The sequence below is a fragment of the Hyposmocoma kahamanoa genome, unplaced genomic scaffold, assembly GCF_003589595.1.
Source record: "Hyposmocoma kahamanoa isolate Upper Pololo Valley unplaced genomic scaffold, ASM358959v1 66, whole genome shotgun sequence".
NCBI classification, from domain to species: domain Eukaryota; kingdom Metazoa; phylum Arthropoda; class Insecta; order Lepidoptera; family Cosmopterigidae; genus Hyposmocoma; species Hyposmocoma kahamanoa.
Window position 1 is genome coordinate 16,171,865 of NW_020653854.1, and position 12,703 is coordinate 16,184,567.

Below are 12,703 nucleotides of genomic sequence, written 5' to 3' on the forward strand. Positions count from 1 at the left end.
ATATCTTTCGTATTTTGTCGTTCATTCAAAATGTAGATGTAAGTATATTATGTAGATTTTTTCATGAAGTACAATGTATTTGGTAAAGAATTACCAGTTTTGAGCCCTTATATTTGAATATTTGTGGCTATAAAGTTTTTGTAGGAAACGGATGAATTACTTTACCTTTTTAGTTTCTATTTAATGTTTCCGACATTTCATTGATTTTTATAACAGTATTTATGCCCAGTCCTGTAAAAGCGTCCAACATTGGTAATAACCAATCCGTACCGTTTTTTGTGTTTCTAATAAATAAACGATAAAAAAACTAAAACCATTCAACGCGTAAACTTCATGTTCAAACTCACATCATCTTTGAAATCGTCATGTTGATTAAACTGTACTGATTATTCGTAAGGCATATTCCTCTGCAAAGAATTGGCAAGAAACTCCAGATATTGCTCTTTGTAAATACTCGTATATATTTGTACAGCGCACAGTTGCTGTACTTATTATTTTTAAGCTCTTACGTCGGAATCGCATCGTTTACACATTATTGTCATCCCTACGAGCTAACTCGGATTTTCATATAAGTATTTTACTAATTTAATTTATACAAATTCGCCGATTAATAGAAATATCTTTTGTTACAGGTCTAATACAACAACCACGTGTAATCAACTGTATTAGAAATTAACATGCAATTTACAAACTCTCGAAAAAGTAATCTTAGTGAATATTATTTTAGTAACTAGTTATTACAATGTTACATAGTAACAAGTAGAGAGAGGAAATGTGGGCCAATTCCACGTATAATATTACGTCGGCGAATCTTTTTGTGAACAGCCAGGATCCCGCAAAAATGCAGGATATGGAGGTAAGAAATGATAGACATTTATTCTATTACATTTTGTTAATATCTGCATGTTGTTGTAAACGACCGATATTGCCTTCTTTGACTATGATATTTTAAATTATCATAAGGAAACAATCTGTTTTTTATAACTGAAACTATATGCAAAATAATAATATAATGGTCTTATATAAATTTATATTAAACTTTATATCACTAGTGGAACCATATTACCGTGTGATGAACGTGTGTTTAGTAGCAGTAGAGCTACTTGTGAAACAGTTCATCTGGGGAGTACAGACTGCCACCATTGATCGACTTGCCACCTTACCTAGTTCTGCCGCCATGCCGTAATATGAGCATTATTGCGTTTCGGTTTTGAATGGCAAGGGTGCTGGTGAAATTACAAACATATGGGACTTGTCAATGTAGCAATCGCGAAAATTTAAGAATGAAATTTTTCTTCACTATTATTATTCCTACATTGAGTTTCATTGTGCACCGCTGGATGGCGTTAGTGGTATTCTGAAACACAAGCAAATTTGTTAACTGTTTAGGAAAATACAACGCTTGTATGACAGAATGATTTCTATTACTAACAGTGTTATATCGACATTTATTATCCGCTGCCTTGCTTCGGCACTATTTTAAATACTGTGCTTTTACGCCCGTGAGACAAAGTTTTGAGTCCATAATAATTAGAATTTACTTTATTTTTTACAAAATTTACACAACCTATCTAAATATATTTATATAAATATCTTACAACAAGTGGTACCTTACTTAGTCTGTCTATGCACCCGTCCCCGATACCTTGCTACAATTGAAGGTATTCTACCGAAACTCGACCACCCATTAGGGGTTTACATCCCGCCTGAAGTCACCTCACGCCGTGTTCAATACCATAAAATGAACTTCTAATATTAAAACCTTAAATTGCCTATTGAGTGATTAAAATTTCTGAATAACTCATGCGTTCATCTAAATAATGTTAGGCTTCGGACATTGGACTTGTTTACTAGATGGCGCTTACATGGCGCTTACAAACAACAAAAAAAACCAGCCGCGTGGCGGACTATGGCCTAAACACTCGCCTGACAGGAGACCCGCGCTCAGCAGTGGAACGTATAAATGGGTGGATTATGGCGGTATTTTAACCCTTATTGTTTTGATGTCCTCATTCACATATGAAATTGTTGTTTTAACAATTTATTATTTATCTACAGAGTTATTCCTTTGGATGATCATACGCTACTATGAGAATTGACCGTTATACACCTAACAAAACAAAATCATTAACGTTCGCCACCATTTCAGATTCCAGAAGTAACTTGTACATATTTTATTAGCAACAGAAAAAAACGGCAAGTTTGATAAAAACTGTCAAAATCCTTTCTTGAGAATGAACTTTATACAATTTACCGCAGCGTTTATAAAACTATTTAACAGCGCGGTTAGTTGAGTACTTTTGTGGGTCCTTAATAACGTAATCTCGTGGGCGGGCGAGAAAATTCTCATTGGGGGCGTATCCGAGCGTAATTGTTATGTTTTCTTGCTACACAATCATTCAAATAATATACTAGATCTGTATATAAAACTTTATAGTACATAAAGGATTAATTACTTTTTGCTGGTTTTGGTTTGCGCAGCTCTTGACGATGTTTTGTATGGGGTTGTTTTTGGTTGGTAATTATAAGTTACTATATATTCTGCCCTCAAATAGCAAAAAGGTACAACTGCTGTATAAAGTAAGCATTGTTGTGCCTTTTTTCGTTACGAGGGCAGTATTGTCTATCACGATGTTTATATATATATATTAGTTTTTAGATAAGTTGAAAATTTTAATGAGTTTGTATTCAATTATTGTCTAATTATGTATGGAACTTTATGTTTAATTTTAAGTACTGCGGTAATCTATTACACATAAGACGCTGTTAGATTGATTCCTTGGTAGCTTAAAAATATTGTTTTTGTAACGAATTACATAAAAAGGTTGGGAAATTATTTTTCCTACCAATTAATTACACATACACTGAACACATACAAAAGTGGGATATCAACTGTGAACTGGCAACCGGTAGTATCTCAATTTTGACAACTTTACAGGATGAAGAAAAAACTTCTTTGCGTCATTTATACAGCATCTTCTTTATTAAATTAAAGAGACGCTATACACATTTTATTAAAACAATTCTTTAGTGGCGTCTGGTAGTCGGTTTTGTTTTCAAAGGTCAAATTTATTTTAAGGAAATTTATTAGCCTGGACCAGAAAATAGCTGTATAACAGTCACGTTTGAAACCGCTTTCCAGTTATAAATTTGAATACGAAAATATACGAGCAACTTCTAGTACTTCTCGTAAGACCGTGACCAGAAACTTAATGCCTGATTCTTACTGTCGTTGTTATGACACGTCCAAGCCTGCCTTTTCAGCTATTCAATAAATAAGCAGACATACAGATGACAACCCACAGTTGCTATTTTAATGAGCTCCTATTTGATTCATGCACAGCTACGGACGCATCTGCGTTACCATGGGTGAGCCTCATGATGTGTGGGTATGGGCTAATTGCTATAATCATGAATCGTGTCGGACCCCTTTGCTTAATTGTGTGTGTAACTATTATATTAATCTGTTGCCTTCAAACTTTCATTCAAGTGATATTACGGGAGCTTGATTTTATAAATTAATAAAACAAGTTTTTTCATCATATAGTAAGTATTTCTTGAGTTTAAAGATAGAAATATGAATTAAAAGCAAAATTGAAAAAATCCTAACTTTCGAAAACGAATAACTTTCAACTTCGGGCTTCACCGTTTGGAAGTTTTACTAACGACACTTCCTTTATTGTCTAAGTTATAATTGTAGCATAGACGTGTTAAATTTAATATTTGGAAAGGACTCTCCACGAAATAATAGACTCTGCTGAAAATTAATGACATTAAATAATAATTATAAATGTATTTAGAAGTAGTAGTGCTCCTTGTGAGAGAGCTAGTCCAGTACTTCTGCCACCTTACCTATTTATTTCTCCCGCCAAGAAATAATGTCAGTATTACTGTGTTCCGGTTTTGAAGGGTTAAGGGTGCTTGTGATATTACAGGCTCATGGGACTAGTCAACTTATGTCCAGGGTGACGAGCGCAGTAGTAGTGCCCATCAGATCTTTGCAATTTAAAGCTCTGAGTGGCACTGCAACTGGCCTTATTCAGAGTGGTGGCGGGCGCGGGCTCGTTGCGTTCCAAGTGGCCGCGTGTGTACCTTTCACAGTACTTACACTAGCGTCCAGCGTTTGTTTGCGATTTCGACGTGTGGATCTATCCGCTCGTAGCCGCTTCGACACTGTGAAAGGGAAGATGCCAAGACCCGCGCTACCGCACCCGCCGTCCCCGCGCTTGCGCTCTGAATGAACCCTTATGGACAGACGTGTAGCTTACCATCGGGCGCACGACTTGTTCGTCCAGTCACTTGATATTTTAAGAAGAATGTCAGTATCAAATATTCAGTTATCTTACTAAATAATATTCAGATTACTGAATATTTTGGTAAAGGCTATAAGTATAATAAAGTATAAATGTTTTCATAATCCTTTTGAAACTCGGTGGTAAAGATTTTTTTTTATTGAGTGTGTGCACACTCAATATAGCCCCGATGATCTAGTATCAGGCTGTTTATAGGCAACCATATCGAATTATTTTTTGTAATAATGAAATACAGCCACTCGCATCGGATTTAAATGCACAAACACCTTAAGTTTTTATCAATTTCTAGATTGACACGTTTCCACCCACTTCCTCAAAAAAAAAATCTAAATTTTTTAAGAATGTTTCATTTTTTATAAATATACAATATTCAGCCTGATATTCTTTTCAGTAAAAATTACATATTAATAAACAGCGACGTCGGCTTGACAAGAACGATAACTTAATAAAAAAATATAACTTATGTACATTTGGATAATTTCTTAAATGTAAACATGAATATAGAATGCAATTTGCTTTGCGTTATTGTATTAACGCTTGAAATTTATCTCGTATAAAGGAATTTCGTATTTTGGTTACCTAAAATAAGCAAGATTATAAAAATCGAGTTGTTAAGGTTTCGCGACAGTTACATATAGGAAATGTACCTACTTTCCGGATCTAAATCGCATATATTTGTTTTTTAAAACAAACTAAGTTTCGGGCCCTTAACGAGTCCCATGGTTACGACAGACAGTCAGTCAATGTAAGAATCGCGAAAACCTAAGAACTCGATACGGACTGCACGTTATATTCATTCAACCGTGACCTGACCTGACTAAGACCTGTAAAAGGCCGGAAACGTTGGTTTGTTTGAAAATAACAAGTACTTCTTCGCGATTTAGATCCAAAAAATAGTTTAATCAAATTTATTGAAGCTTGATCTGTTAGAGCAGATGTCCAAACGACATTGATATATCGTAGAAAGTTCTTTTTTAACATATGACAACCTTGAATTCATGTCAAATATGCCAGGAACTTGGTTGCGTGCCAGAAACAGAAACATAAAGATGAGACAAAATTAATAGATGGCTATAAAGGGAGTTCGCGGAAAACCCGACTCCCGATATGGTACTATCCTGGCATTATAACAATCCCCTGCTGCAATAACAAATTCTAATAACAAAGTCATTTCCGAACGACAAAATCTTTTCTGAGAAGGGCAGGCAGTAAAGACTGTGACAACAGAAACTTTAATAAACGTTAAAATCTATTGCTTGTTGAGGTATTGACTATAATGCAGCGAGTTATTTATTGGAGATAGTAGCTATCATCGATGTGTCGCCAACTTAGGCTGCTAATGAATGAACTGCACGTCTGCAGTCGAACCTTCAACTGTTTACAGTCGAGAGTTAAACTGCGAACATCACCTGCAGTCAATATCAACAACAACCCGAGAATCAAATGTAGCATTTGACGTTCTTAAGGCTCAACTCACACTGGCGCTGAGTTGAAGCGTCGCGTCGCGTCCTGTTTTTCAACTACAACACCTGCCGACGCGCGACGACGCTCGCATTAGTGCGCCAAGATCACAGTGTGGTCATCTGTGTGGTCATCTGACGCCTCACTGCACTCAAGTAACGCGCTTCGACGCTTGACTCCATATTTGCATAACACAAATTTGTACCTTAATGATGGGAAAATTGAGATGAATATGCTATAGGCGAAAAACATGACGTGTCGCGACGCTTCGACTCTGCGCCAGTGTGAGTTGAGCCATTATGACTTTTTGTATCCGAAACAATCTTTAGTAGTTAATGGCAAATGGTAACAATTACTTGAGGGTTTAATGACTTAATGGTAAAACAAAAACACGATTTGTATTTCTGCACCATTTGTACAATTCTTATCCTTTGTTTATATTTTTGATCTCAAATTCCACCGCAGAGTATAATATAGTCTGGGATTATGGACGTGAATTTGTTGACAAATTAATATTGAGGATTTCGACAGTAATATGTTTATTTCCTTAATAAAAAAATAAAGACAGTGTTTGGAATCGTAAATGTTTTTTGTACATCAACATATTTCGAGTAAGTGCAGTTGTATACATATCAACTTCGCGCATGCATAGTAGCCTTAGTGATATTATAGTTATCTCATCAAGGTATGTATGTCGGTTATCATGCCGTACTGCCACGCAGAGGACCCAGGTTCGATTCCCGGGCCGGGAGAAATATTTGTATGGACTACATTTATTTAAATAAAAATATTAAAAAAATATTCTGAAATAAAGCTAGTGTACCTGCCGCTCGACCCAACCTAATATAGAATAAAAATAAAGAACCCTATTAGTACGGGAAAAAATGAATTCGAGCTGAAGTAGTATCAACTCTTAAACACTCGGGCGATAAATTTATTAAATAGCCAGTATTTTGTAAATTGATTATTATGTTTTGGGATATTGAGAAATGTGTAACATTTAGTGGCACGATACAGCTCCACATAAAGTTATATAGAGCTACATAGCTCAATACAGCTCTATATACCCTGCACAAAGGAATTCGCAAATCTCTGTATATTTGCTCTGCTATAGAAACGTGATTGATACAAGATTTTGCAATCTGACCTCGGTTTCTTTTGTGTTTGATACTGGTCGATATCTGAGTTAGGTATTCTACACAGAATTAAAGAAGTTTTTATTGCACGCTAATGTTATATGGTTATTTCACAACTTTTAAAAAATGTTTCGTACATTTACAAATGTAACAGAACCCCTTTGAGACGTACTCGATTCTTGCACGTTTGTGTAAAGTTTTAAATTTCTTTAATTCATAGTGAAGATTTTTATCATATTTTATGAATATTTTTTATAATTTTAAGTCTCTCAACTACGCATTACGCACGAATATCGCTCCCATATTAGTGAAGTCTGTCTTAATAATATTAGCTACGCCGACGATATGGTGCTGCTGAGTGCTCCTGTTTGCGGCTTGTCGAAGCTGCTTGACATGTGTGAAAAATATGCTGTCAGACACGGTTTGCTAATTATAATGTGATAAAAGTGAATGCAAAGTCTTCCAGGCAAGGGGAGGGTGTCTAGATAAAATACTATCTGTTCACTTTACTTTTGGGTGTATTCTTAAAAGAGTGGAAAAGTTTTAGTATCTTGGACATTTTGTAACCTCGGACTTGGAGGACGATGCTGACATGGAGAGGGAGCATAGGGCGTTGTCTGTTAGAGCTAATATGATAGCTCGCAGATTTGCCCGACGTTCGAGAGACGTCAAGATCACCCGCTTCAGCGCATTTTGTACGTCCTTCTATACAAGTAGTCTGTGGGTGAAATATAAGTTAAAACGATACAACGTGATACGTGTCCAGTACAATGATGTATTTAGGGTGCTGTTGGGGCTGCCTCGGTTTTGCAGCGCATCGAGGATGCTTGCTGAAGCTCGCGTAGATGGATGTGCAAGCGGTGCACATCACACTAAATATATTTGCTGAACGCTTTGACTGTGAATACATGAACCGTTGTAACATGATGCATTTATTGACTAAATCTAAAATAGTATTCTAATTCTAATGTAATTTTATTATTATTTAATTTTGTACAAAACTTTATTTTTGAGTTTAATTCTATTAAATATTTATAATGTATGATCCATGTTGGTCGAAATAAATTATTTATTATTATTATTACACAAAAAGTTTTCTACAGTATGAAAAGCTTCATCATATTTTCTTACATAAATGGCTAGTGTATCGAATTTTAGTATGAATGATTTGTATCGTGGAATCGAAACTTTCATTAGACTTTTCTTAAGTAGGAGAAGAATGGCTATTTGTTTCAACGTCTTAAAACAAACAATAATCTTCTATATCAAAATGCACGTGATATACGAAATGATTCAGACTCACTTAATATTATTCCTATGATAACGTAACCATCCTGTACATATTATAATGAAAATATCGCATTCAAATTTAGCGCTATGTCACAGATTACTTAATAGTTTATATTCTATATAACCACAGTGTTTCTAGAAAAACTGAGGGAAACTTGTTTGTACCTGAAGCATTAGTAAATTATATTTAGCTCATTTTCATGTACATACGTCAGACGATCCGGATTTGAACTTTTTTTTATAACATCAAGTGACGAGACGAACAAGTCGTGCGCATGATGGTAAGCTACACGCCTGTCCATGACACTTGCAGTGCCACTCAGAGCTTTAAATCGCAAAGATCTGAGGGCTACTGCCACTACGTCTGTCGCCCTGAGACGTAAGTTGACAAGTCTCAAGTACCTGTAATTTCACCAGCACGCTTACCCTTCAATACCGGAACACAGTAATGTTGACATTACTGCTTGGCGGCAGAAATAGATAAGATGGCAGTACTTCCCTGGACGAACTTTTTCACAAGGAGCTCTACTACTGCTGTACTCTCGATGATTCGGGTGTTCGGACATCAGAGAATGCTGGATAGACAACATCCGACGATACGAAGGTCGAGACGATACGGATGATTGGGGCACAAGGTAGCCAATAGTGAAAAAAAGGAAGAGACCGGCAGGCCATCCAATCCTGGATGTACCCAAGATTGGATCACAAAATGGCCGCCATTATGATGACGATGATTGGGCAATTGGGGTTTTTTCCTATTGTAGTTTACTCGGTCTTAAGAGGTCAATACTGGGAATTATAAATTAATAAAAAATTGCCATTATAGAAATATAACTCTATCTCTTTACCCACATGTATCCTTATTTTGAGACACCGCGTTATGAAGATTTAAAATCTTCTTTATTGCATACTGATGTTACCTGAATAAATATTATTATACTCAATATATGTAAATTTGGGATTTGATCTTCAAATCCCAAATGTCAGTAATACACTGGGCTTTTCATTTTATATCACACGTGGCAGAGAATAAAGCGCGACATGCTGTCCGTACTCTAAAACCTTTTATCAAAATCTTTGATCGATTAAGGTATGTATAATGTCAATATTTAGTTTTAATGAAAATTAATTTCCGTTTAATAATGGAGTTGATGTTTTTTTATTCTTTTATGATTCTCATTTCATTGTGTTAATAACACGATTATAGTTCCCTAACTTTTCGAACTCGATTACGAAATATGTAACCCTTTTCCAAGATGACATCAAACAGTAAAGACCAAAATTTTCCACAGAGAATTCAAACAAAGCTTACTTGTTTGCTGTTGAATAGGAAAACGCCGGCGGCACCGAGACCACCTGACTACCAAACTTGGCTGTGGTTTTACTCAGCGATTGTAAAGTTGCACAGTAATTACACTTGTTTCAAAGTGCGCTCCAAGCCTTTTGACGTTACACTAATGTAATAAATTTGTTTGTATGTACCCTAATGAATATATACGAGTAAAGGTTCGCTTTACTATTCTGTTGACAAATGGTTTCATTTATCAACCCTTTTGTTTTATTTGAAATAGGGTTTATGCATTGACCTACGGTTTATGGAATAATATTCGTACATTTACACACATACAACATAGGCACAAAACTATATGTACGGAGAAACGTCAAGTTTTTTAATGCTGGTATTTAATTGCTTACAGGTGGTATACACATGGGAGATGGATTTTAACCGAAGCCTTTTAGGGGCGGCTACTCTCCTGGTACCAAAGAAGCCAACACCAGCACCATCGTCTACGACTATGCCGATGTGGGCTCACAATTCCTGGGTGTGTCTCTTTGCAGCTATGCTGGCCGTTGCAATAGGAGGAAATGCTATCGTTATTTGGATTGTCACAGGTAAGTTACACAATATTATAATAACATAATTTGACGAATGGTCAGAAGTTCTCACACGGGTGTGTCAGCGAGGCATGTCGCGTACCTTGGGAGTAAAACTGTCAAACCGCGTACGGAACAGTATACTGCGCTTTAAAATAAAAATATTTGACATTAGTCAAAAAGTCGCTAGTCTAAAATGAAACTCGGCCGGATAGATTAGCAGCATGTCAAACGACCCGTAGGCAAAGACTGCCACGGAATGGATCTCACCACATGTGGAGGACCCAAAAGGACATGGCGTGACGAGTACTCTTGGCATTATAGTAGCGTTAAATCGCGTATAGCATTATTAAGTGGAGAAAGGTAAGGAAGGCCTCTGCTCTGCAATGGGATAGTTGGTAAAGACTGAACAACGGAAATGAAATGAAACAACTATTTATTATAATTATGAAACTCCGTCCAACCATTTATTTAACTTTTGACAAACGCATGCCTCCGAAGTTCCGTAAGGCTGCCTGCTCCAGAGATGTGCAACGTAGTGAGCCGGTGTGCGAGGAAAAAATCCACCAATAGGAGCACTTCATTTTCCTGGCCTCGCTTAGCGCGCTAACCCATTTTCGGTGGAAAAGGGTTAGCGGAGCTAAGTATTTGTACATACAAAATAGCGAGAGATGTCTGCGAGGAATGTGTGCAAAACGGTGTATGAAACTATAGCTACTGCTCTGCCTTCGTGGCCGAACGGTTACCACGCCGGACTGCCACGCAGAGGTCCCAGGTTCGATTCCCGGGCCGGGAGAAATGTTTGTATGGCTTACATTTATTTCTCTCGTGAGTTTGGTGTAATTTGTGGTTGTCTATGTGTGTGTCCATGGCACCCGCGACACAGGGTTTCCCTAGTGCGGGGCTATGTTGAGTGAGTGCGTTATTTATTTATTTACTGAAAGTATGACACTAACTGACACTGACCCTTCGCCATCTCTTACCCCACCACACCGTACCCCCCACGCATAGCTGAATAGAGTCCATAACGCATCCTCGCACCTCGGCACTGCACATCCTCTCACCGCCTATCTACCTCGCACAACTTTCGTGGAAAACATTCCACCGTTTTATAGCGCCGCTACACATCCTCACACCGTCTCCTCGCACATCTCTGGTGGAAAGGCATCCTTATTATTGACATACAACCATTGACAAAAAATGCAATACTTCCTGGACTCTTTTGTTTTTTAAGTTTAGAGAAGTGACGTGCTCTTTAGGTCTGATAATTATCGAGCCATCAAATTATGTTACGAAGACTCTTCAAGTTGCTAAATTTAGGCACAGGGTCAACGGCACGTCAAGCTTTACACTTTAGACTTAAATCTTACTCTATGCCGCTTACGATAAGAACGGTTCAAAATACAAAGTGTCATGCTTGATTTGCTCTTGACTGTGCTATAAATTATAATGAAATGAAAGAAATTATAAATAATTGTAATTAATTCTAATTGTTTATTATAATGAATCCTTGGATTCTTCTCCAAATTAACGGGGATCATCACTGGAATCCTCATTAACATTAATTATTAATTCTTGAGTACTTAAACTGTCAAACGCAACATCACGAAACCAATCAGAAAATATCTTTTCTTTGGAACCCGCTGATATTCACAATTAAAACTTCTTCAAAAAAAAAATCAATTGTTATAAAAAAATCAAATCGGTAACACATTAGGACATCACTAATTGATAAGAATTCGAGCTGTCAAAAGTTAAATAAATTGTTGAAGGAGTATAATACAAAGATCGAATATTTAAAAAAAAAATTCTTCGATCCGGCCGGATTAGAACCGACATCTTTTAACAAACCGTGCCAAACGCTATGCCAACTAAGTCCCGGAACCAGCAGACCTCATGATTTTTTCTAAGAGCTTGTTTTCGGATCTTTGTATTTGGTTTTCAAGGACTTTTTTTCACAAAAAAGTTATTAAATATCAATTCAATACACATTTCACGAGTATTTATTTTCTAAAGATATTTGAGATCTGTTTCACACTTCTTATTCACGGGTTACCATTCCGTTGAAACCGTTCTGATACATCAGGATAAGATTAAAAGTCATACCGTGGTACGAAACCTATAACTAGTGATAAAAAGATAATAAAGTGATAATTTTGTGTGTGTATTGCCCACCTCTATTCCTTCTACAAAATACTACCACCGAGATTAGACATTTTGCTTACAATTTTTTGTTGTTTTGATAATTTTTTGCCTATCGTAATTATTATTCATGTATTATATACATATAATTATTATATTTGTAGCTCATGTGAAAGAGTTCGTCAACGGAAGTACTGCCACCTTACCTATTTGTGCCGCCAAGCGGTAATGTAAGTATTACTGCGTTTCGGTTTTGAATAGCAACCCCCGTTCATACGGCATTGTACTGCACGTTTTTTACAGTATAAATCTTACATCTTACTGGATAAACAGTGGCGCATACATTAGATATAGAGCCGTTCACACGATGTCTGCCCTGCAAAAAAACGCACACAGCTCTATTGATTGACCTTGATCGAATTTTCGAAACTTGGGTGTATTAGGGCAATTTACAATCTGGGCCCCAAAGTATCTTTGAGAGATAAG

General features: G+C 36.6%; 1 protein-coding gene across 1 annotated transcript in view; it reads left to right on the top strand.

Annotated features, from left to right (window-relative positions):
• The first annotated feature begins 837 nt into the window (after nt 1–837).
• LOC113231686 (tachykinin-like peptides receptor 86C) overlaps nt 838–12,703 on the top strand; it is a 102,833-nt gene continuing 90,967 nt past the window's right edge. The window contains exons 1-2 of the mRNA XM_026466147.1: nt 838–856; nt 9,898–10,093. Coding sequence (XP_026321932.1) covers nt 842–856; nt 9,898–10,093 — 211 coding nt within the window. The 5' untranslated portion in view covers nt 838–841. The remainder of the gene's footprint in view (nt 857–9,897; nt 10,094–12,703) is intronic.